Raw genomic sequence first — 27,092 nt, 5'->3', positions numbered from 1 at the left:
AAAAAGACCTCAGCAGAGGATGCTCTATAAACTTCAAGCCGCTTCTCTCTAGGCTTAGTCTCTCCCTGGTCTACAATGCACAAGGGACACACAGATATTTACAGTTGCTCTAGATCTACACAGACTCTGCACTCACCCAAGGTTGCAGGCGATTAACAAACTCTGAGAGGGGGACATGGTGCTGCGTGACTAGTAAAGAGCTCGCTCAAGGATCACAGTACAAACATGCATGTCTTCCTTTAGAATTGCAATGCAAAATAAAGCAGTTTCTACAAGACAGACTAAAAGAGTTAAATATCCTATCGCCTAATCAAAGCAAATCCCTGCTTAAACCAAGATCCACATCCCCCCAGGGCCCAGTTCTCTGGATACCATGTATGGAAGGGTTCTTAGCCCCTCTGCACTGTGGATCCTGCTGCCTGACAAAACCCCTAAACTGTTTTGTCCATCATGACCACAACATTTCCAGCTTTACACTTACTACAGATATGCTGGAAGATTCAAAGTTTGAGGCATACAGCTACTGTGGTAGCAGGAACCATACAAGTACCTCAGAGAGGATTTGAGTAGCTCTTAATTTGGGACCATTATCTCCCAGGAGGTTTTGGTATTTTAAAAAGATCAACTAAAGTAGGTGGCTGAATACTAATACAGATTGATGACAACAGCCACACACAAACTGACAAGTTCTTTTCCTCTCTATCATGGCAAGTTAACTACCAAAGCAGTAATCAAGACTATATTTCTACATAAATAAGAACTCCCACTGACATAAATATGAGTTTACCATGGTCCAGACATACATAAATGTAATTCCTACAAATAGGCACATTTTGAGCTGTCAACAGTGATTTGAGTATTATGCTAAGTAGTATGAAGAGACAGCCATAAACATTCCATATTAATTCAACTTGCAAGGAGATGAAGGTCAGGGGACAAAAAGCAAAGCAAAACTAAAGCCAATACTTGTCAGATGGAAAAGGACAAAACCAGTTGGAAAATAATTTTATTTTTCAGACTTCTAAGAAAATTTACAAACAATGGTGGTGTAAAAAAAAAAAACAAGACACCCTATAAAAAATGTTGACATTATGTCTTAAACTATAGCATCAAACGAAGTTACAGAGCAAAAAGCGTACAATGAAATTCATCAAATTAGTATTAGTTAAGTAGTTGAAAATGTAATAAGTCCAATAATAAATCTCTACAGCTTACTCAGAAATCCCATAACAATCCAACATTCTGAGCTTAAATTATACTTACAATACACAATGAATTCATCTCTGTAATCATCTACAGCACTGAAATCTACTAGGCAAAATTACATAGCAAAGGCACACCTTGTGAAGTTTGTAAAGGAGCATCTTGAGCACACTACAATTACGTACAATGGAAAGCAAAACACCCTGCATGCTTGCTTATTAACCTCCAATGTCTAATATGAAATACAATATAGAAATCATAGGAGCAATATTTAATGACTCTTTTCATGCTGGTTCTATTCGTCATGCAGAGTGAAACACAAAGGCTTCCTTGCCCTGTTTTCTGTTTGAGCCTTGGCGCTTTCCCAGGGTATGTTGTCCCTATGTTCCTCATCGTCCTTGTCATTAGTGGAGCAGGTGGTTGTTAACAAGTCAATCCCAATCATGAACACCACCATGCTCTCCACATATGCATGTCTTCATCCTGCAACCTGTCTCCAACTCTTCACATGCTGAACTCCAACGTGCACACACAGCATGCCCAAACCTAACCTCCATTTGCCAAAGTTTATATACAGAGCAGAAAACAAACAAATGTATCCTTAATTATCCTTAACTACTGCTGTAGACTTTCCTCTATTCAGGTCACTTACTCGCTTTACATAGCAGGCATTTAAAAACCATTAACACAATTTAATTAACAGCTTAACTTGAAATTGCAAAGGAACTCCAAACACTGGCACACTAAAGCTTTTTGAAAATGAATTTTAAAGAATGTGAAAACCTGGTATCTTCATTAATCCATAAATCAACTTCTCCTGGCCCTAACTGCATCTTAAACATGTCTTATTCAGAGCACAAGGAATAAGAATTATTTTTTAGTTACAGCATATGGATTTGTGCTTTCACTGTATTCACCATGAGAAAGGCCAAAGACAGTGTCCATTATATGCTGCTAAAATAACTTCTCCTGACAGTTCAGGAGAATGTATCAAAAGGTTATTTTTTCTTTCAAAAGTAAAAACAAACACATGAACCAACCCATTTAATGAGACTTCTTTCCTGACTGCTTATAAATAGGTATTTAAAACAAAAAATAGCAGATGTGCACATCTCATGCTAAAACAAAAGTTAGTAAGAGGGTTGCAGCAGTGTTTATCACTAAATTTTTTTAAATATTGACAATACCTGAAATTCTTGCCAACTTATATTATTAGGGCAGCTAGAAACACTGTGAAACCTGACAGCAGTTTGCAATAAAAGATGTGGGTACCTATCTTGTTGGGGTCAACAGGCAGTGAAAGAAGTAGTCACATAATTTAGCTTTTTATGGTTTTGAAGATATACAATGGAATATTCCCTTTCAGTTTCCCTCTTCCACAGATACCCAGGGTAAGATTTGATAAATTCATGTCTAAACCAACAATTCAGATCACCCACAAACATTTAGACCATGTGAGCTAATTGTGCTTTATCTAATTCTTTCTTCGCTGCCCATAACAAAGACACCTTTGAGTTTTCTGATCCCAACCCAGAGCCCTTCTAGAAATCAAGGCAGTCAATGATGCAAATGCATGAAACATCTCATGAGAAGAAAATAATCCCTCAAATTTATAACCTTTTAATTTTTCTTTCATCACCTACAATACATTCAAGCCCTTTTCACAGCAGTGATTTATGTAATCTCACATGCTTAATTAAATGCACACACTTCAATGGCAGTATTTAATTCCTGAAGCAGAAGTCTCTTTTCCTGAATCCTTGCTTCGCACATTCTCTAATTTGAGCACTCTTACTAACCCTCACAGCCTTTCAACAGCTCACTAATACAAGCAGCTTTACCCAATTCTAGTTTAGTAAGCACATTCACAAAAAAAAGTCTTCTCCAGAATGGATAAAAACAGATATATTTTCTTCATGCAATGTATAATTGATGCATAATGCTTACTGCCATAAAAAGACAAGAATGTAGCAGGGTTCAAAAAGAATTTTTAACAATATCAAAGTCACAGATACTGGCAAATGTGGTTATAAAGCCATATGAATCTCCATAGCTTAGGTTTAAGTCTTCATGTGACTGGTGATAAAAATAATTTTTCCTGCAAATAATCTGTCCTGGTCATAGACTGCTACTGAGCTTTTGTGTCCCTCCTCTAAAATATCTGTCATTGGCCAATCACAATACTGGATTAGTTGATCTGCTATGGATTACCATGCTGACTTGACTATCTTGTATTTCTCCAGTGAGAAACTTGGCTAATCTGTCTGCTTGTGCAATGTTCAAATAAAGAAGAGGAAAACCTCAATGAAAAAAAATATGCTCTCTGGTCACCTTAAGAGCAGCACACACTATTTGACCTCCTTTCTTTCTTCTTTGTAAATACCAGGAGCAAGACAGATCAATGTCCTTCATGACTGCTTGCTATTATATGACAAATTCAGTGGCTGCAAAACTTCTCTCTCTTTCACTCACATATACCCACAGCCAAAATTGGCCAATTTAAAAATAACAATTGGTGGCCTATACTGTTCAGTGTTTCCTTGACCAGGCCCAGATTTTGAGGAAACCATATGCTAAGCATCTCCATTTGACAATGAACAACACAAAGAAGTTATCACCTGTTCAAATTATAAAGGAAACAATATTACTTATGACCTACAACTTAAGTAATTTTAAATTAATCATGCTATATCAACTAAGGTTTGTTAGCATCTGCTCAGTCTTAGGTATTTACCTTTAGTCCACCACAGATTGGACAAGCTGAAAAAAGAGCTCTTGTCATCCCAAGGTGGGGGCTACATGTGTCACAGGGGTCAGCTGAGGCCCCACCAGGTGGTGACAACTCACTACTTTTGGAGTCTGACACCTGTCCTTGTGGTTTTGTGTCTGACAACCTTGAAACAAAATCCACATATGTCTCATCACTTGAGTCCTTGCTGCTTTCTGCAAGTAAGGATGAAGGCCTCCCTCTGTCCTGGCTGTGCTCAGGTGCCCTCCGTGCTTCCAGGTGTGGTAGTCTCAGTTTTGGGTCACTAACACCTTGAGGTGGCAGGGCCTGGTCCTTGGGTAGCGTAGAGTCTGCACTCTTCTGTTGCACATCTTTAGAAGCTGCCTGTAACACGCTCCTGGGTATATCGTAAATATGTCTGAGAGAGCTGGGAACCTGATACTCTGATCCCACACCTCTCTGGGACTCGCTGTGAGGACAAGTACATAAACTCTGATCTGACGGAAAGTTCAATGGCAAGCTTAGCAATGATCCAAACTCATCACCGTGGCAAATGTCCAAGCTCCCAGCATAGGAAGAGAAGCTTCCAGAGTAAGAAGAGTGACTACCAGTAGCTATTCCACTGTCAGAAGAACTCTGACGACCTATTTCCTGCAGCTGTCTGGATCGGAGGGGCTTGGGAGGTGGTTTGGTGGTGCCACGTGCCCCTTCTGGAAGGGTCTTTTCTTCCCCAAGATGAATGCCCTTGGCAGCTGCCAGTCCATGGCTCTCCTGGGAGGTGCTGGCTGAAGACTGCTCAGGCCAAACTGTCAACCTGCTCCCACTGACGTCCGAGTGGCTGGTGTCTGAAGACGAGCTTGAAAGACTCCTGTCATCTCCTTCAAAAGAAGAAAACACATCAATCTACATTTAAAACACAATCAAGAGACTGAAGCACGGCAAGTATGTACAAACAGGAAGGACCCTGGGATTCCATCTGCTTTTTGTAAGCGGAACTGCTGTCAGAAAAGCCAGAATTCCTGCAATAATTTGTATCCCCACAGGAAAAATAAAATGCAATAGTATGTTACCTTGCCATAACCCTACCACATTGTGGGACATAATGCATTCGAAGCTAGATTTTTAAGGTTTATGCACCAAGTTCCCCCCTTTTCAAACATATTTTACTTCCGTAGTTAGTCAGGTTACTGTACCAAAATACAAACATACCTAACTGTACAAATAAAAATGGGAATACTACTGTTATAAAAATGTTCACACATCTATATACAAAAAGATCTTCTGTGATTCATTTATGCATATATTGCAAGAATTTTTTTTCCTCACTGATACTTGCAAGAAGGGCGCTTTTACAGGTAATCAAATGTCTTGACCATTTCTCTATTTTTCTTGTAAGTTACACATATTATAATTATGCTCACTTTTAAAGCCTAAGAAGGAAGGAAGATATTTATTTTTATTTAATTAAAGATATTTCTTACCTCCACTGCCTTGGCGACTTGTATGGGACAGCAAGCTCAAGCGCTTTTCTAATTGCAAAGCTTCATGAGCCAATCTTTCTTCTGAATAGGCTGGATTTGTACTTGGATCTTTAAAAAGGAAACAGAAAATAAATAAACAAACAAATAAAGGAGGAAACACGGAAAATATATTAAAAAAAAAAAGGAAAGAAAAAAAGACATTCTTATGTCAGATATTCTTATGTTTGAAATGCTGATTGGAAAAATGTATGGGGCAATCTGCCTTCAGCACATCCTGGAGATGTGCTACACACTAAATTAAAATTATAAGTGTCAAAGATTTTCAGAGATTATACCCAATGTCTGTAATAGTTACCACCAGGGACAGAACACTGAAGAACACAGTACCAAAGGCAATAGCTACAGAAATAATTAGCATCCACCAGGTCTAGAGGACTTGAAAGCTAAACTGACCTGTAAAATGTGTCCTGAATTCACTGAACTCACTGGGAATTTTAACATTGAGAAAGACCAAATTTTTCATTCTACAAATTTACAAATCTACATCATAAAGTCAGAGTCATAGCGATTAATCTGACACCTTCCAATCCAGATCATCTATTTATAAAGACTTCACTTTTAAGTTTGATTTTCAGAAGGTCATTAAGATCAGAAGTCAGAGATAAAATAAGCAACCTTTTGGCTCTCTGTCTTCATATTTAATAAAAGACAAGTCAGAATAATATAAACCACTCCTAAAATGTCCTATCAGGGATTTTCCCCATACATTTTAGTGAGTTTGCCATTCTAGGTGAAATTATTTCACTGAAGTAGGCTCATTGTATTCCAGCAAAAAAAAGAAAGATCAAAAGTTACACAGAATGTGGAAGAAGTTTCCTCAGTAAAACAGGCCAATTTCCTTCAAATCATTTGTTTCCAGCCAGGCACAACAATAAAACCAGATGCTGGAAGTTATCATAACCATTATCCCAAAAAGAAACCTTATGGATTCTTTCAAATAGCACTGACAAGTGTGCCGTGTTCAGCAGTTGCAAAGGATATGGTCTGCTAACTTGTTCAACATCAGAAGTTTCAGTAGTTCTTATTAATACATAGGGAAAGTAATTAATGACAGATAAAATAGATTAGTTTACTCACAACTGCTGTTCTTGTACATCTGATCAACTGAGTAGTGCTAGCACACCACAAAAACATTGCATCATTTAATAAGAGTCAAAAAAAAGGATGAAAAATGCTATACATTGCCGTGGTTGAGTTAGTAAGACAAAAACCAGTTGTAAGGATGAAAGGAAAGATTCATTGTCATCCCAGGTCTTTTAATTTTAAAAGACTTGGGTTTGATGTTGTCAACACAGCAGTCAAAGTAAACTCACAATCAGGGGAAGGAGCACTGCCAGATGAGCTGAAGCTCCATGGGAGCTCCCTACATTTTTAACTACTCTGAGAAAGAAGCTGCCACATCTCTCGTCCCTCACCGTGTTCACTTTCTGACCTGCCCTGGGTAGATCCGAGTGCGTCACAGGAACAGAAGTGGCAATGCTGGAACTTCTAACTTTCTTTCCCATGTAGAGGAAAGTCTGCAATCTGGATAAGATTAGCAGAAAAAGCAAGACACACAGAGTCCATCTGTAACAACATACATTGGACACCCATGACAAACAGAGTCTGTGACCTCTGTGTCTCCCAGCTCAAACAGTGCTTGACACCTTCCAAACATAAGAATAGAAAATGGGACTGTTTGATGGGGATTATTTTGTTAGGTCTCTATTCCTATTTACACTGCAAGACAACTCATATTGAGCATTGACTAGTTCAAACCTGTGTAACTGATTATTCACACAAAACCCCCAGTGCTTCCATATGGATCTCTGCCATAGGAAAACACAATATTTGGCCATCAGCACCTATGGTGCAACCAGACAGGTCTATGCAAGGATCTGTTCAGTAGCATACAGTATTACAAACAGCTGCTTGAGACTATTTTTTAATGTTCTCTGGTTACTCTGCTGTATCTATTAAATGTCCTTATGTCCAAAAAAGGTTCAACACAGATGTTCTAAGAGCACTTTGAGTATGAAGTTGGCATAACAGATCAGCAAACTAGTCAAACCAAGATGCAACAGACACTAATCCTTCCCACAGCAAAGAACTGTCAGTAGGAAAGGTCCTTTCACTTTCCTCAGAGAATGATTGTTTGACAAGTACAGATTTTCAGAACATTACTAGGGCACATACACAACAATTAGTTTTTTAGTAACTGGTATCCCTCTTACAGACAGCAAAAGATACAATTTTAAGATATAATTTTTAAAAATTGGCCAATATAAGATGAGGAGGTAGGAGGGAAGTTGAAGTCAGTAAGTTTGCACTTCACATGTTCAATAACTTCCACAAGCTCAACTCCCTGTGAGCTACATAGCCACAGAACACAAAAGCTTTCACCCAACAACATGAAACCCAAAGACATACTGTATGTCCAACAGGACTGATAATTTTTTGGTTAAACTTCCCCCTAAGGATTGCCTACGTATAAAAGGTGCGTATAAAATCTGGTTCATACTTATGTACTGCAATCTCTCATTGCCCAGTTTTGTGGAAGATTGAGTAGAAGACCCTTTCTCAGCAAGTACTAGGAAATATCTGGAGAAAAAGCTCCAAAACCTGCCAAACATATAGACTCTAAGTCTTGGGTATATATTAAAAATAATTGTCTATCTGTCTTATCTAAGTCTTTGTTTTGCCTTTAATCTTCTCTGCTAATAAGCCAGACTTCTATGGAAAACACAGATACTACTATTCCCCAGAAGCAGCAGATTCTTATACCAGTATTTTTGGTTACAGACTTCCAAGCTCTAATCAGAAACCCTTGCTACGAGATCAGATTATGGACTGAAGTCACTGGTAGCCACTTTTTAGGGACCAGTCCTTACTGGAGTGTATAACCTATGACCTCCTGTCATATGAGTGTAGAATTATGGCTTAAAACTTATAAAAAGAAAGGTTTTTTCAACAGCAAATTGGATTTGTTGGCATCATCCTATACCTTGTGCATGCACAATACACAACCTCTAAATAAATGAATGGCAATCAACCATATTAGGAACTCGGGAGGACAGAAGCAGCATGACCAGTACTGGGACAGCTGTCCAAGGAAGTTCACTCAGCCTCTGCCCACACAACGTCCAACAGTAGCTCCAACAACTCTAAGAGCAATTAGTACCTTCGTTTCCCAAGTTCCTAACAAATGTATCCTGTCACCTGATTTTCTCCCGTAAAATTTAGGTGTTTAGATTCACTCAGGTCCTCCAATTAATAAAATTTTTTATCGTTTTCCAAATAAATATGGATCCCTTGCTACGAGGAAAAATTCTTTTGTATGAGGCAGTCATTGAAATCTTCTTAAATGATCTTTTAGGGCAAAGGGGAATGATTACATCAAATTTAGCTGGACTAAAAATGCCTCTGATGGAGATTTTATTTTTATATTACGTTGGTGGGTATTCATTAAAGCCACATCAGCTGCTCATCGTGGGAGATTCCAAGTACTTTGGTAACATACGAATAAAGTGTCACAGTAATTCAAAGCTCCAGGGTTGTTCAATAAGCACCTGTCAGGAAAAAACGTATTGTATCCAGTCAAGTCAGCAGCTACCTAATTGATTATATGCATCTTTAAAATGCAACATTAATTACTTCATTAAACAAAATTAGCTAAGTTAGGCTAAAAATCTCTCCTCTCTTTCTTCCTGTGTAACTATAGGCACATTTGTAAACCAGGCCTGGACCCTCACCTTCTTGCTAACATCTCCACACCTTGTAAGATGTCTGGAGGAACAAAAAGATGTCCTAAGAGTTTGAGGAGGATCCACTTGGTACAGATAATGCAGAAGGCAGCCACAGAGCTGTCTTGTAATGGCCAAAGGTATATCAAGCTTCAACAAAAAGAAAGAGCATCAGATAGAACCTCAGCAAACAGCACTGCACACTTCCAGTCAGTCCCAAAGCAGTCTGAAAAAACTTCCAAAATTAAAAGACAGCATCAAGACTATCCACATTACACCTGGGGTCCTTCCAGATTGCAGGACTAGACTGTCACATAGTCAGATTTAGAGAGCACTGGTCTGCCCACTGATATCTTTGGGCCTTTGCTGTGTTCAGGTTTGGCACTCAACATGAATCTTGCTAGGGAAAAGAAGGAATTCAACACATCCTAGATAAACAAACATTTCTCAAATAACATGCATGCAAATTCAGCATAGATTACAAACCATGCAGTCAGTGACTCATTACTAAGTCAATATCTAGACTTCCGTCAAGATAGAATGTAAAATTCTCTGGTCTGTTTTCTAAATATCCTTTCAAGCTAAAAAAAAAAAAAAATAAATAAATAAAAAAATAATTAAAAAAAAAAAGACCATGCTAGTAGCCACGTATAGCAGTTATCTTCCACCTAGTAGCTGAGGAAAACAAGCCATACAAAGATATCACATCACTCATTTGAGTCCTTTATTTAAAATGTTACACTGCCTAAAAACATTTACAGATACTTATACCGACACTACCTACACTACCTTCACATTCCCACTCAGTGCCATATGTCTTCAGGTTTTTTTAATGAGACCTCATCATGCAGCTTTTAATAAACCAAAATCTCCAATCTGCTAATGGAGCTATCAATAGGACTATTCTGGTACAATTCTGAAGAATTAATGGACTCCAAAAGTAAGTACCACCAGTAATAAAGTGTAAAACATCTAATGTTGTTTTCCTTTTCCATTCTATTTTAGATGTACACTGAGTTATTTTTTACCATGAGAATAGTAATTTGATACCCATTTCCAAAACATCACAGAATAATTCAGTTTGGAGGGGATCTCAGTAGTTCTCTAGTATAACCTGCTGCTCAAAGCAGGGTCTGCAATGAGAGATTAGACCAGACAGTGACACTTTGCAATGTTCAGTCAAGTTTTTGAGTTCCACTGCACTTGATCTTCATCCCATATTTTATAGATGACATAATAAAATACACACAGTAATCATATATCTGTGTGATAAGAACACCATGCTTCTAAGAAAATAGGGTATATTTTTTAAAACTAAAATCCCAAAAAGAAGACGAGAATATTGCCCTTGAGCAAGTATCCCTTGCACAGGCAGTTTACAAACTCCATTTGGATACTGGTATTTTACATTTGTTTAAAGAATCACTATGGCAAGTAAGAAAACTGATCATTTTCCATCTTCTTCAAATCAGTCTCTACCACTTCCTATTAATTTTATGCTAACATAAATATTTCAGTACTCTTTTTAACCATATGGTTGAGCTGCTTGTATACGAAGCAACTGGCTTCAGTCACTACTCTTTTTTACAAAGACAGACTACTCAGATGTTGACTGCTTTAACATCTATAGATTATACCTGTCTTGTGGGCATTGGTGTCCAACACTGTCAGTGTGACTTTTTTACCATATTACGTCCTTCTCTGTGCATCTGCCCTTTGTGTGTTTTCCTTGCCTGAAAATACCAGAGTGCTTCAAGTATACTTCATGTTTAAGTTGGAAAGGTACAGACAGCAGCAAGAAGCCAAATTCAAACAGCAAATGTGAAGAGGAGGCTGCTTTCTCTAAAAGCTTTTAAATTACACAAAAGCAGAACACTGCATACATAGAGTACAGTTGAGGGTGTGTAGCATTCTGCACTGAAGTAAATATGAATAACATTGACTAGGTCTGTCCTAGTAGAATCCCTAATCTGGAAGTCTTGATCTAATTACGTGACGTGTACAGATATTTAATCCATTTACTAGCTAATCCGTGACGTGTACAGATAATTAATCCATTTACTAGCTAATCCTTTCAAAAGGTTGGGTGAATTTCAATACTTGAGAGAGACAGTATGCAGCTGGTAGACTTGACCTTTTCAAGCAATACCGTATATTCTGTGTAACAACATACTTGATAGGAAAACTAGTTTATGGATGAATCACTAGTATTGTACATGTGCATGTGCCTTAGATCTGTGCAAGCCTCTGCATGGCAAAATAAATGAAGGAGAACATAAAAAATAACTTTTTCTATGAATACGTACATGGGGAGTGACAACAAACTAGAAGAGACAAGGGTAAAGTAAACAGGAACGAAAGTTAAAGGGGTCAAGGTAGCTTGGAAAAAGGCAGAGGAGTCTGCAAGGAGTGCAGTTCCCTAAAAAACACTTCCCTCTGGGGAGACAAGAGGAAATCAAGCGGCCAGGTATCTCTTCACCTCATTTCAGTGGTAAGTCCATCAAGCACAGAAGAGAAACTAAAAGACCCCAGAAAAGAGGTCTTTTCTTATAAAAAACCAAATCATCCCCAGGATGATCCACATCCACTTTATGCACTTAGGTGAGCTCAGAACTCTTGAAGGAGGGAAGGGAATGTGGTATGTGACTGTGCACAACAACCCACAAACACCAGAATTGATAACTAAAGATGTGAGAGCAGATTCATTCCTACATGCTTCTAAAAAATGATTCATCAAAGACTGAGCCATCTAAAATTTAAATTTAAAAAAAAAATTAAAAAAGGACAACAGAATAGTTGCTTGTAGGCCTAATTTTTCTGGACAAAATCTTTTGTTAAATGAAAGATTTAGGAGTTGTATATATGTAACAGAGTTTTAGACATGTACAAAAATGTATTCAATAACAAAGCTTTAAGTATCAACACTGACTTTTGTGTTTCTGTTGGTTTTGCTGTTTCCTTTTTTTTGAACACTACAATTAATTGAATGCAAACACATACCATCATACAAGAAGAATGATTTTTCTGTCCACTGTTCTCCTTGATTATTTAATTTACTTCAGTCTTAAAACAATGAGAAAGAAGACATGAACTGAGCCTCGTGTTTACTGCATTTATGTTAACTAACTTTTCATAATTTATTTTCACAAGCTTCAGATCCAGATCTAATCTTCTCCATCACATTTCCTTCCTGCAATTATCTTAATCTTACAACAGCAATAAAACCCTGTCAAACACTTATTAACTGCCTAACACATAAACAAAAACTCTAAGTATTTTCCAAAAATCCCACCATTCTTGCAGCCTATTCCCACTGTATTCCACTGCCAAGTCACAGATACTTTTCTGCAATCACATTTCTACGCTTTTGTCCTGTTTGACACAGTAATTCTGACTCAATATTGTATTCCATCTGCTGAAATCAAAAGGCAATAGGGCTTACTATGATGCCATTCAATTTCCTCTCTGAACATTACAGTGCATGCAGCATCTACTGTGAAATGGGAAAGGGAATTTAACCAGAAAAAAGCTCAAGCTGCAAAACTGAAATGTGATGTGGAGGCCTGACAAAGTTTACCAAGGTTGACAAGACTTGGTGTTTCAGATGAACTCAAAATGCTCCAGAAGTTAGTTTTCTATTAAACTATCAAAATAGCAATGCAGAAATGGATCCAGGTTAAATGTGTAAGTTCAAAACTAAAGATTAGTGTTCCTTTCAATTCAAATTGCCATCTTTCAGTACTGTTAAATAGGAGAGGGCTAAAGTTAGCAATATCACCAGAAATATGAATGAGCCGGACCAGCAGGGGGAAACTGGGTACATTCAGCTTATAAATCTGTGCTGTGACATTTCAGAATGAAAACCACTTTGCACTCTCCACACCCTCAGCGCCTGCAAGCTGTTCTTACAGTCACAGCAGCAAGTGCGAGACACAGCAAGTTCCTACTCCGCTCGGTTACTTTATACTTCCTATATTAACCTGGTAGGACTGGACGCAAACCAAAGGGGCCCTTCGTCGGGGAGATGCCACGGACGATGCAGTCGAACAGAAAGCTGATCTGCTCTCCTTCAGCGCAAGAGAGGAAAAAGACACCAGCCCCTGCAAGGAAGCACGACATAAATATGTGGTTTTCACCTGGATACATTAGAAATATATTTAGCTGGAACTATTTATAAAGTAGCAATCAAAAGAGTGTTAAGTGCAAGCCATGAAAACAAGTCAACGGGACGTTCTCCAGGGAAAAGGAATAAAAAATTCAGGTCAGCACACACACACTATAACAAAACACATAAAAATTCAAGAGCTACCTAATAATTTATGTTAATTTTCTGAAATTCAGGCACTTAGAGTTATGTCACACAATCATAAAATGGCTTGGGTTGGAAAGTACATTAAAGATCACTTAGTTCCAAACCCCTCTCAATGTCAAAATAGAAGACTTATTCTTATCAGCTGTCTGGGTCTCTTATTTACCCCTAAAATTTTGTAGGCCTAATCTTATGGCAAATGTCAAAGATACTTAGAGTGTCTCCAGCAAAATGAATTAAGTTAATTCTACTTTTAACCAGTTTTAACCAAGAGGAGCTTTTTATATACCAATGAATTATGATTTGGTTATATTGCTGGATTATAGTATAAATTTTCCTCGACTAAATCCTATGTGTCTATTATTAACAGAACGTAATACAACTCCACAGGTTGTCATCAGATCTTTACCCTTTGCTCTATTCTGATATTTGCTTTCCATTCATTAAGAATAGCCCCAAGCAAGATTAGAATGAGAATCACTAAACAAACAAACAAGTTATGAGCTCCATGATATATGACTACGTGAACAACACAAAAGACTAGAAGGGTTCCACAGGATATTTTATTTGAGAATTATCAGTCCAAATATAAATCGCATCAGGAAAAAAATATTATCTTAAAATATCAGACAAAATTTCAGGGACATAATAATTCAATACCAGACACAGAAAGAAATGAAATTAGCATACAGACCTTGAAGAAGCACTGCCACTTCCCCAGGCCCATGCATATAGAAAAAACTACAATACCAGATCTTAGACCTGCAGTAGGGTTTTGCACATTACTTTCCTAGGGACTTGAGCCTCTAATCTGGACATATGTGTTTGACTTCTGCCTGTCTCTGGCCAATTCTGAGTTGCATACATATTGTTTCCAATTTTACTGAAAGCAGAAGAGCTGGTTGGTCTTGACCAGAATTACTGCATCCCCATCACTTTCCACACATGCCCTGTCATATCCAACAGGATACTCACATTTCACTTAAACAACAGACACACTTTTAACAGCTTGACGAAGGGCTATGGGATCCAAACAAAAGGGATAATAGAGAGTGGACCACAAACCACATTAACTATTTTAGTAAATTAGATATAACCAGCAAGCAGTAAACTGGAAAAACATATTCTGGTCCACACTCTTCTGTCATTCTCAATTTATGTCACATCTAAGTGTCTGCCTGTTCTGCTTAAATCTATTCAAGATAACATTGTTAGCAACATCTTCATAACTTGATTTGTCACTCCACCACATTTGCATCTCTTCACATCTTGCTAATCAAAAATTCTTCAGCCAAAGAAACAAATACACAACCTGGCTTCAGGATCAGAGACCATCTAGGAGATTGATTACAACACTAATCACACAGTTTGACAAGTATGAAGGTTTCTTGTGGTGACTCATTTGCATTCTTGCCCCATTTCCCCTCCCCAAGAGATGCCAAAGTCAGAGAACACTGTATTAGGGGGAAAAAAAAAACCCTGGCTGCAATGTATTCAGGAATGACTTGAAATTCAGCTTTTTCTTTGAGCTCACTTCTCCCTGCACAGAGTAGAGGGAGTCTGTGGAAATCAGTTTGCCTAATCCTGCATGGTATGACTCTTCCCCCATGAATCACATCAATGCCAGAAGCCACATCTTTCTTGAGGGAGCAGGGCAGCACAAGGTTTTGCTGGATGACCTTCGCATTCCATGCACAATAAGCAAGCAGGATACAGAGAGAACATAGCAGAGGACATTCCTATCTCAAGCACAGTGATACACTACGTGGCTTGATAATTCAGCAGAATCCTACACATGCATGTTGCCATCCAAGAAGAAAATGATACCTCAAGTAGATACCTCAAGTACTTCTGTACATAAAGAGTATACCTGGGCCACTTTGTTCTTTTATGACTATTGTCAAGACTTACCTAAACTCCTAATGGTCTCTACAAGCCTTTGACTTTAATGGAAACTAAAAAAGTAAATGTGCTCATGCAAGCTGGCTGCTTAATTCAAATACTTATTTCAGCAAAGAAGTATCACTCATTTGGAAATCCCAAAACCAAATGTGACTGCCTTCATTTAACAGTGCATGTCCATGCGCGTGTGGATGCAAATCCAATATACACATAAAATATTTCTTTGTAGATTCTATTATTCACATGAACACCTTAATTGTTGATTGACTCTCACAGGAAACATTCTCTTTCTTGTTTTGCTAGACAGAACTAGACTGCAAGTGAAGGAAGAAGTCCGAGGGTCCTCGCTAAAAACATCAAGTGAGATGAACAAGTAGGTAAGGTTTAATTAAGTAATGTTTCAAAAGCATACATAAAAACAAGTAATTACATTTCTTTTCTGCTTTCTTCAGAAAACTGACAAATTCACTACCAGAAACTACACATCCCAGTCACGTGCTGGATCAGATTTGGTGCACAGGCATTTGGAAGCTGAGGAATATGTGGTATGCATCCCTGTAATACCACGCAGCTGTTTACCAGACTGAAGGGCTCACTCACACTCTCCATGGGGTAAGAGACTTGGTGAAAAGCAGCCTGCAATCACTTGCACAAGGCTGAAACACTAAGCCAGTCCTCTGTGTCAGTCAGTAAAGCATTGTACAGTCCCTCAAACGTTCAAGAGAAGTTGCCGATTTCATAAAACTTCCAAATACTACTAAATCCTGCTAATGTTTGATTTTAATTTATCATACTAAAACAGCAAACCCATTTGCAAACACGCCCTCACAATGGACAAAAATTACCTCAACCTCTGTACTGTGTGTGAAAGCAGGGAGGAAGAGTCAGTCCCTTCCATTAATTACTACTCCTAATGGCTGCCAGACAATGCCAGAGCCTGAAGACTTTTAGCTACAGGACAGGTATGAACCACGGCAGTTCATTCCGTGGCCATCAGCATATTGTCCAACCAGTACATCTCAACCCTGGGCTTGAGAACCCCCTTTAGGGGGTATTTCAGGCTGTTTTTCTCTCTGGGGAAAATGACAAAGGGTGTTTGTTCCTAGTATTGCCAACTAAGATATGGGCCTGACTACTGAAAATAGGATAAAATTGGTTGTTGTCTGCAGTACGTCTAAGAAGGAGACAGCACAGAGCAATATCTGCATATTAGCAGAAGTTTTAATCTACACAACTCAAAATTTTTCAAGAAATTCCAGATCTTGCCCCAGTTTAACCACTCCTACTACTTTTCATTTTCAAATAAATGCAGAAGTGGAAAGAGGGAAGGAAAGATGGAAGGAAAGACGGAAGGAAGTACCTAATTTTATCAAAATACCAAAACAATCACAGAAATACTCCTGCTTATCTTGCAGTTAGCAGCATCAGCATTTGTTTTTCCAAAGGACACTAAGGGTCCTACAGGTTCCTTTCTTCCAGGAGACACTGTCAGAAAACATGACACAGCTTTAAACCAGGCTCTGGAAGCTAATCCTGAAGCACTTGAACATTAAATTCTCACAGTATTAACATGCCCTTTTATTACCCTACTTAAATTTTTTCACATTGACCTCCAAGTCAAGATTCTCCTGGCAACTGGTCATTTTTATCAGTGCGCACTGATTAAGCAAGCAGCTTAGGAAAGTGAGAGGCTCCTTTTTTCCAGCCTGTTCCTCTACGTAAACCTCTCAATTGACTCCCAGGCCAAGATGCCTGCTTTTTTGCAAATGGTACATGTGATTAAGCTTCAGCTACAGAGAGAGCAAAATTTTGCCCCAGAGAATAACTTATCTGCAGCTTTCGGAAGCAGAAAAAGTATTTTCTAATCTCTACCAGTACAGTTGTGATGTTAAAAGTAAGAGAAGTTCAAAATGTAAATGTTCTTTTTCCTATTTATGAATAAGCCTGTGTTAACCATCTTGAAAATGCACCCCGATTTAATGTTTGGAATCTCAGCATTATCTCAGATGGTTTCTCTCCACCTGGATCGAGTACCAAAGCCTTTGGAGTTGAACAAAACCTGTACTGAGCAACTAATTCCAGAACACAATTAATTATTTTATATTTATGAAAAATTTTGTAAGGAAGCAAGAATCAGAAAACTAAAACCAAGTCATGCCCTTTCAGACCTCAGTTTTACCACAGATATATCCAAAAGTAAGCTCTGCTTCTGTTTGGGGCTTCATGGGTTTTAATATGGAGAGGAGAGGGAATCGAACCACAAGATCACTGGTTCCTTTTATTTAGGTATTTACTACAGTGGTATTTAAACCTTAAATTCACTAATCCTCTGCATTCAGAGCTCCACAGGAAGAATGTGAGCAAAGATATGGTTTAACCTGTAGGAAAGTAACATTAATAATAGAGTCTGCATAATGTTATGCGACATTTTGATGACAGGGTAATGGAGAGTGCTTTTGTTTAGGAAATAAAACAACTTCCGTAATAACATATTTTTTCCTGAACATTACTTGCTTGCCTATTCTTCAAGAATTCCAGAAGATTGAGGTAAGAGAGTCAAACACCTGAAGAAAGATGGTCTTTCTCTTTGCCAACACCCTTCTGTCAAAAATAACCAGAGTTACATTTTTATTTAGGTTCTATTTACAAAAAGCATTTTCTTATAGTGGCAATATTAACTCAATTGTTTAGAGTAAACACATATTTAAATGTTGTTATGCTTGCAGATATGTTTAGGTGCTCAGTTAAGGGCAACATCTCCTTTAACAAGATAAGCTTGAACTTGTAAAGAGTTTCCAACTGTGACAGGCTATTTTGCACCTGCAGGAGAAAGGCAAAAACACCCTTTCATGGCGACTGAAAGGTCTGAGCTATCAAGACAGATGTTTCTTATGAATGATCAACAAACTGGGACCCTTTCCAAAGCACTCGTCCAATTCGCATCACCTGCCAACTAAAAGCAAAAAAAGATAATTCATACTTAAAAAAAGCAGGGACACAGGAGAGCTATTGATGACCTCATGTTTCTTATCAGAAAGTTTAAGTTAAGTTTAAGGGAGGGAAAAAGAAACCAGCTAGGTAAGCCAGATTCCACCACCTGACCACTAGTTTCACATTTCACAGAATTACAGAATCAATTAGGTTGGAAAAGACATCTGAGATCATCAAGTCCAATCTTTGACTGGACATGTCAACTAGACCATGGCACTAAGTGCCACATCCAGTCTTAAACACCTCCAGGGATGCTTACCTCACCACCTTCCTGGGCAGTCTGTTCCAATGCTTGACAACCCTTTCTGTGAGGAAATTCCTCCTAATGTTCAACCCAAATCTCCCCTAGTGCAGCTTAAGACAGCGTCCTCTTGTCCTGTTGCTGGTTGCCTGGGAGAAGAGGCCAACCCCCACCTGACTACAACCTCCTTTCAGGTAGTTGTAGAGAGCGGTGAGGTCATCCCTGAGCCTCCTTTTCTCCAGGCTAAACAAACCCAGCTCTCTCAGCCATTCCTTATGGGACTTACTCTCTAGACCCTTCCCCTAGCTCCATTGTCCTTCTCTGGACCTGCTCCAGCACTTCAATGTCCTTCTTGTAGTGAGGGCCCCAGAACTGGACATGGCACTCGAAGTGTGGCCTCACCAGTGCCGAGTACAGGGGCACAATCACTGCCCTAGTCCTGCTGGCCACACTATTCCTGATACAAGCCAGGATACCATTGGCCTTCTTGGCCACCTGGCCACACTGCTGGCTCATGTTCAGCCACATCAGCTGTTGACAATGTATCGTTCATCCACATTTCATACTTCATGTTCCTTATGCACCTGGTCTAGTGAAAGGTGCCCCTGCCCGTAACAGTGAGGTTGGAACTGGATGATCTTTAAGGGCCCTCCCAACCCATACCATTCTGTGATTCTATAATCTGGCATCCTGGCCCATGGATTGAACTATTTAGGCTTTCTGCAATGTGGGGGTAAGTTACAGCAATACTCAGTAAGCACAAACCAGTTTAAATTCTTGGAGCATAGCAATTGTATCAGATTTAGAACAAGCTACAGAAGAAATGCCACAATTTAACTAAAGAACATAAATGAAGGACTACATATACATATATATATATGTACACACACACACATATATATATACACGCATCCTACTATTTCTGGGCTTTCTTATACAAGTAATAGCTAATCTTGGGAACTAAGCATTTAAGCTTAGGAGCAGGGATCTAGGGTCTCTCCCTTGCAGTTGTGCTCCCAGTCTCAAGGCTTCAGACACATAGTCAGTTTTTCTCTTCTGATCTCAGTGACATTTCAATGCCTGGTTACACAGTGAGACACCTTCAAAGCCTTGTACTGGGCTGTTTTTTATGGGGGCACCAAACGTTCCTCAGGAAGATAAAGATTTGAAGCCCTGCATATTGAAGGGGGCCAGGAACTTGGGTTTCCCACTCCATAGAAGTATGGCAACCAGAATTAACATGCAGAGCAACAGCACACAAGTCCCAAGGAACAGGCAGAACAACTGTAAAAAAGTCCCAGGATCACCTGGGCATTTGGATCACCTCTGAAACCTTCTAATTTTTCAGTTTGTTAATTGAAGAAAACCATTATTTTCACATTTCAGTATGCAAGTCAAACAACTTCACATTCAAACTGGCAGTCTGCATACCCACTGAACACCAGGGTTTTAGCCTGCAGAAGTCTACTCAGAACAGATCCTCTGATATGAGGCTGCCTGTGTGACAAAGCAGCACAGCTGGTTCTGCAGCCTCCACTTTGAATGAGACTACATTTTCATTTCTACAAGAGGTATCAAGCAACTTTTAGAAGACAGGTTTCCATTTGTACTTACAGAAGCCGCACCTGGTACCCCCTTCAAAGATGAATCCGTTTGGGACAGCTCCATACCGGCGCAGATCTGAGAGCTTCCACTGCCCCATGACACTGGGAGGAAGGTCTTTTGCAAGGACGAGAATGTCATTGCAGAAATGCAGGGTAGCAGGCCCGCTCTCTAGTTTGGTGCCAGGTGCTACAAAGACTTGAAATCTATGAACTATCAAATAAGGAAGAAAAAAAAATTACTGTACAATATACAATTAAGGTACCATGACTTAAGTTACATAGGTCATTTCTGTTCAGCTGTGGTTCTTGGACCAACCCCTGCCCACACCAGGAGACTCTAAGATAAAGATTCTACATGGAGCCCAGACAGATCCATGAAAGTAACTGTAAGCTCCCTACTCTCTATTATGCCTGTTTAGAATTGGAAAAAAACCACTGTATCTTGGCTGGATGCTACAAATTATTACTTGTAATGCTACATTAATTAATACTAAATCTTCCAGGCTACTCCCTATCTCAGATTAGTCAGTTATCCAACACACACTTCACTTACCTCTTCCATCCTTGCATCACTACATAGGTTTCTTTCTGTCTTCTCATCTAAACTGTCTTACTGCTTTCCTACATGCATGCACACAAATAACATGATGCCCAAAACCCAAGGCTCAAAGAAGTAGGCAAATTCTAACCAGATCTCTATCACTGACTCATTTGTAACCTTTAATAAACTGCTTCATTTCTTCCCTAGCTGTAAAACGGAGAAAATTACATTTTTCCACCTTTGTGATTCTTTCAGGAGTTGGTGATGGTAGATGCCCAGACATTCAAAATTACTAGGAAATTAAATGATTCATAGGTAATAAAACACTTTTAGATGTCAGTTAATTTTTCATATTTCACAGCCTAAATTTCAAAGGAGTGGAGAAAAAGAAAAGAAACACCTAGCTCATTCAAGTTTACAAACTTCAGGTTCAAACTCCAACTCCAGTATCCCCTATATTGCAAGGGTCCTTACCTAAAGTAGCAGTCATTCTAGGCTGGTCTCCCATTCTGTCTTGCAGAGCCATTGCATTCTGAATAATAAGTTATTGGGATCACTGCAAGGGCTCAAATCTCAGTGTTTCAAAGGGGGCAATTTAAGTAAGCAAGCATATAATTCTCAAACAATAATTTCGACCTCCACTAGTCCTCTAGTTTCTTTCATATTGTGATTAGATAACAAAAGAAGAAAAAATAACACAGAAAAACAATTATAATTTAAAAACAACACCACCCAAAAACCCCCACTTGTCTTAGCAGAGAGAGGCATCAAGACTGTTACATTTCCAGTAGTTTTTTAGTAGAGTGTTTATCAAGAAGCACATAGATTTAGCTTTTGGTTATGTATTAAAGATCATACAAAAAGCTCCTTGCCTACAAAATCTACAGGGCAACTTCCAGGTAGTCTCAGTTCTTACAACTACTCTTCCCTGTTTCTTGCCCAGGCCTCTCCAAGCATCACACATTTCATCTCGGTCTGAGTCTTGCTTCTCATCTAACTACTTGCTGTATTCTTAGTTACGATCTGAGCTGTAAGTCAACTCCTCATCTATGACATGCATTTGGTAAGTTCCCTGAGGCTCCAGCAGAATTAGCCACAAAGTCATCCGAGTGAAATGTGCAAGGAGACAGAGATAGATCTAACTAACCACAGCTCTACTTACAGCTCTGCCAGTAGTGCTGCTAGGGAGCAAATCAATAGTCACACGATGTCCCCTTTTGGGCACATGGTTGTTATGCAACCTGCTTAAACATAAACTATGAAAAAGATAGCAAAACCATCGTGATGAGTAACGCTCAGTAAGGAATCTTCAGTATCATTTGGACCCCTCTGCTCAGTTAACTCTGCCCAGGACTTTGCTGACAATTAAACTGCGGGAGCAGAAGCATCAGGGTTCTTTCTGCTTCATAAATTAGGAATGGAGCCCACCCTTCACACAATCAGTTGCAAGTTACAGCAGCTGCTGAAAACAAAGAGCTCCATCTCAAATTCTAGACCACTGTCAAAACACAGCATATCCAAATCTGAACAAAGCCAAAGTAGAAAAAAAAGCATATCTGAACATGAAGCTTTTTCCATATGCTGCTTTCTTGGCAAATTGGATTTTTTTTCAAAATTCTCCCCAGCCATCAACTTCTCCTATTCTACGAAAGAAAAAAAAATTCTTGAAGACATAGAGCTGAATATACCCTTGAACAGCAGGTACTACTTAAATTCCTCATTTTCTTCATCTAATCTTTTCCTCTTCACAGCTATTCACTGACCTGCAGTATGCAAAATTCTCAGAAAGAGTTGAGGGAGGGCTCAAGCACATTCCAAGAATCACATTCACCTCATCTGGCTAAAAACTGAGAGAAAACACTGGGAATTCCAGTGCGAATGCTTCCATTCTGTGGTCCTCATTCAAGAACAGTGTCAACTCCTTTCACTTTTTTTTTTTTTTTTGCTTCCCAGACTCTGAGGTCATCTGTCCCTTGCCTATTTTTATCATCCAGCCACCTTACTTTCAAGGCACACAAAGGCACTCTTACTACGCTTTAGGAAAAAACACTAGTCACCATCCTCTCTTCATATAAGTCTCCTCTCTTTCATTTCTGTCTACTCAAACTAGACTCACTTTAATTTGACTTCTTTCTCCTAACTGCAGCTTCACTGAAAGACATAATCTTGGAAAAAATTCTATGTTCTGGTTTAGTCTCCTTCCCCTAAGCTTTTTTGCAGTTAACTTTCTACAGATTATTGTCATTTCAACCAATTATACTTGTCTTACTTCCGCATTTCTCCACTTCCACACACATGTCATCATCCAATAGCCTCTATTCCTACCTCATTCACAGTTTTCCTTGAAAAAAACTCTTCACTACTTTTGCATTTCCTCCAATAACAACCATAACCCTCACACCCAGATTGAGATTATTTTGTTCATCCCAGCACTGCATCAGTGCAAGATCATAAAAACCAGACCTACCCTGTCAAATTCAAATTCTCCTTGAGGTTTTAGGACAAATTTATGCTATATATAGATCTGAAATCTAAAAAAAAAAAAAAAAAGAAATAGAACTGGAAGACAATATAGTTGTATCATCAAAGTGTACCAGTGACTCCAGCTACCTGTGCTGGTATTGTTCAGAAACCCCCATAACCTTTCCTGCTATGCAAGACTTCATATTTGATAGCTCTGAGAGGTACATCCACACATCTCACTTCTGATACTTCTACATTTTTTTACTGAAAAATTCCCAGGCCATCTTTCAACATACATACTGTAAAGGAACGAGCCACAAACCCAACAGATGGCACAGCATATGTAACAAATGATAAAGATGGCTAATGTGTGTCTCCCACACACCTACCCTCCTTCCCTAGTTATGACTAAACAAACATAAGACAGATACTATGGATTACCAACATCATCACTCTTTGTTCACTACTGTACATTTTAGAGCTGCTATCCAAGAAAATAAAATAAAAGGTGCAGAAAAGTGAAGTTAGCTGGAGAGAATGTGTCTGATGACAATCATTATTGCAAGAAGTCTCTTTCTGAAATGGGACACTAGCAGTAATAATCATTATCAATGCAACACCTAGCGGGCAGCTCAGAAAAATGGGCCTGAACTAGCCAAGTACAACTCAGAACTCTGCATCTCTTAATTCATGTTCCCAGAATCCCTGAGTAAACTGTAGGACCAAGTTTGATCACTTTGTTTCAAAGCTACACACTGTCAGTGCCAAAATCAAAAACCTAAGTTAAGAGGGCTCACAGTTATCCATCAGTATTGGGCAGTACTGTAGTCAAAACCTATCATAAGGGACACCTGCTTTAATATCTAAGGGGAAGACCAGTCTCTTCACTCTCAGATGAGTGACAGTCTTTTCCTGTACCTTTTTATCTGCATTTTAGTTCTGCTTTTCTTTGTTTTTTTACCCCATGGGGGCAGGGGGAACTGTGGGGGGAAGGTGCAAGAAGACAGAGGTTACCTTCCCCCAAACTGTAGCGTATTCGTACATCCCATGCGTACATTGTTTCCTTGTTCTCAAATCCCAGCATCACAACTTGAGAGAGACAGATGATTGCGAGTGTGTGATTCAGGCCCTCATAGGAGAGCCCAGGCTCCAAGCCACAGATGTCTTCTAAGGTCATGCTGCTCCTCTCCTTGTGCCCTTTTGCTCGTTCAGATTTATCCTTGTACACCAGCATGAGCAAACAGTCTAAAAGAAGCAAAACTGTCAGAGATGATGAGGCAGAGCATAAACCATAACACATTTCTCAGCACTCTGCTGCAATACAAAGGTGCTTTAGAAAACTGCATGAAGTCAATGTAAGAACTCGGATTCCTTTTCCCACCCCACCCCCAGGTAGTTTGTAGCCCTTGTTTTCAGGAAGCAAACACTGAAGGCATGTTCCAAGAGTAATCTGCAATAAGGAAATAAGGAAGCCAGTAATAAGTCTTCCCTATTTTACTCATCAAAGTCCAGTGGCTTTTTTCAGATACTCTCCCGAGTCTGGCAGGGACTGACTCATTAATTCTGAACATTAGGAGTTATGCTATAATACTGTTCACATTACAAACTCTAAGGATTGAGAGGCTATTGTCACCTGTATTTCCATCAGAACATACTGAACCACAAACGAAATTCTTACAGTAGCTCACAGATTACCCAACTCCTAAATGGCGAGCACTGCGAGATTGTTCATGCCGGCTCAGGTTTCCCAGCTAAATGCTACACAGTAGCCCTTGCTAAAAATCATTATGTGCCACACCTTCTTTTATTTATTTATTTTTTAGTGTTTGCTTGTCTCACTAGTTGTTTTTAACTCCTTCCTAGAGGTGTTTATTACACAGCAACTGTGCAACAGAAGGTGGCAATTCAAGTGTCACAGTCCTACAGGAAAAGCATATTTCACAAGCAAATGCAAAAAACAAGAAAAAGGGAAAGAGACCTCTCCCACTTTTTGCATTTATGACAAAAGCAGCCCTCTTTCCTCCAGGTTCCTCTCCTATCACACAGCACTCAGCCGTAAATTAAATTAATGGTCAATACCAAAGCTGCAGCATCCACAGCTTAAACTGAGTTACAAACCACAGAGAGAAAGACCCCCTGCACCGTTTTATGAATGTTGGGGTGGGGTGCTCTGAGACCTGGGGAGGTGCCCTGGGACTCTCAGCTGGGCAAGGACTGGCAAATCTCCAAACAGATGAAAAATGACTGAAAGACTGAACTGTCTGCTAACTAATGCAGAGCTTTGCACGGATCCCCAATTCTCTTTGTGCACCTGTTAGCAAAAACAGCTGCAACCACGATGTTTAAGCATTCTACAATACAGTTGTGTGTCTGAAGAAACAACAACTATGGTTTACGTAGCAAGAAAATCAAATCAGTGGGGGCTTTTTTTTTTGTAAACCTGGCTAATTTAGCTAGAATAAAAATACTACTTTTGAGGAATAAGCTACATTGAGTTCATTGATAGATGAGGCTCCCTCACCTATCCCCTTCAAACTTGGCTTACTTGCGTTAGAAATCCAGGCCCACATTCACGTGTCCAGATACCAGCTCTAGGATCAACACATGCCCTTTCACACAGAGAAGTTTCACAGATTCAGATGAGATACCGGTATTTAAGACACTAAAAAATTACTGTAACAGCTCAGGTAGCAAGAATTAGGTTTGAAGAGCTTCGATTACTATGAAACCTTCAGTCTACCAGCAACAGCCTAGAAAAGACGCTGTAATCCATTCTGCAGCAATGCAGATTCACATTTTCTAAGTGACAACATTTAGCCCTGAAAAGATATTCTTTTGGGCCCAAATGTTTTCCCTGTTGGGAATAGATGGGAAAACCTAAAACCCACTTTTCCCTCTGCAGCAGTAAAACATCAGCTCTGTGTAAGATTTTCAATTTCCCCTTCAGAAGCATGGAAACTATCTTTTTTTCTTTTTTTTTCCCCTTAATTCAAAATGTCATTTTATTTTTAAATTGAAGTGATATTTTCTGTCAAAACACTGATCAAAAATAACTACCAAGCTTACAATGCCAGCTTTTTTTTTTTTTTACATACACCCAGCAATCACCCTGAAGAAAGAATAATAATTCAAAAAAAAAAAAAAAAAAAGAAAAAAGAAAAAATTTCCATTTTAAACGGGCACCAAACCCAATAGCTCTGCTTTTGAAAGTCACTTTTCCCGTTGGTTTTAGCCTGGCATTAAGCTGCACAGGAGCTCGCCCCGAGGCCGGACAAAACTTCTGGAGAGCCCTGCCATGGGTGCGCACCCCGAGGGGAGCCCTGCTAGCCCCAAGGGACCCGAGCCCTGTCCCCCACCGCCGGGACGAGGAGGAGGAGGGACACTCCGGCCCTGACTCCCCCCAGCCCAGGCCCCCTCTTACCTGCCACCGGGGAGGGCTTGCGCAGCACCAGCCACCTGCTCTTCCACTGCAACGAGAGGCAAAGGGACAGGGTTAGCCAGGGCCGGGCAGGGGAGAGCGGGCTCTCTCCCCTCGGGGAAAAGGGGCGTCGGTCGGGGACCCCCGGCCCCGCAGGGCCGAAGGGGCGCTCGGAACGGGGACCTTTTTTCCGTCCCTCAACTTGACGTGACCCTCCACCACCACGGAATCCGTCATCTTCAGTCATGATTCCGGACAGCTGCGCCGGCTCGCTGCGCCCGCCCCACGCTCCGGCCGCCCGAAGGGTCACTTCCAAAATAGCCTTAGGAGGGCCCCGCGCGGGCGGCGCGGCACTGCCCGGCCCCACCGCGCTGGGGGGAAAGGGGGTCCCGGGGACCGTTTCGCTGACTTCTTTGTTCACGTATTTTA

General features: G+C 39.7%; 1 protein-coding gene across 4 annotated transcripts in view; it reads right to left on the bottom strand.

Annotated features, from left to right (window-relative positions):
- DOK7 (docking protein 7) overlaps positions 1-26,954 on the bottom strand; it is a 58,197-nt gene extending 31,243 nt beyond the window's left edge. For 3 of the 4 annotated variants that reach the window (XM_018088950.1, XM_018088957.1, XM_018088961.1), the window contains exons 1-7: positions 26,847-26,930; positions 26,667-26,712; positions 24,260-24,505; positions 20,252-20,452; positions 13,175-13,294; positions 5,413-5,520; positions 3,938-4,809 (exon numbers count right to left, since the gene is read on the bottom strand). In XM_018088950.1, coding sequence (XP_017944439.1) covers positions 3,938-4,809; positions 5,413-5,520; positions 13,175-13,294; positions 20,252-20,452; positions 24,260-24,505; positions 26,667-26,712; positions 26,847-26,900 — 1,647 coding nt within the window. In that variant the 5' untranslated portion in view covers positions 26,901-26,930. Of the gene's footprint in view, positions 1-3,937; positions 4,810-5,412; positions 5,521-13,174; positions 13,295-20,251; positions 20,453-24,259; positions 24,506-26,666; positions 26,713-26,846 lie in introns of all 4 variants that reach the window. The other variant, XM_008920918.2, reaches the window with a different exon arrangement.
- Positions 26,955-27,092: the final 138 nt, after the last annotated feature.

This window comes from Manacus vitellinus, unplaced genomic scaffold (assembly GCF_001715985.3).
Source record: "Manacus vitellinus isolate BGI_N305 unplaced genomic scaffold, ASM171598v3 scaffold_0_pilon, whole genome shotgun sequence".
Taxonomy (NCBI): Eukaryota; Metazoa; Chordata; class Aves; order Passeriformes; family Pipridae; genus Manacus; species Manacus vitellinus.
This window is presented reverse-complemented; position numbering and strand designations above follow the sequence as displayed.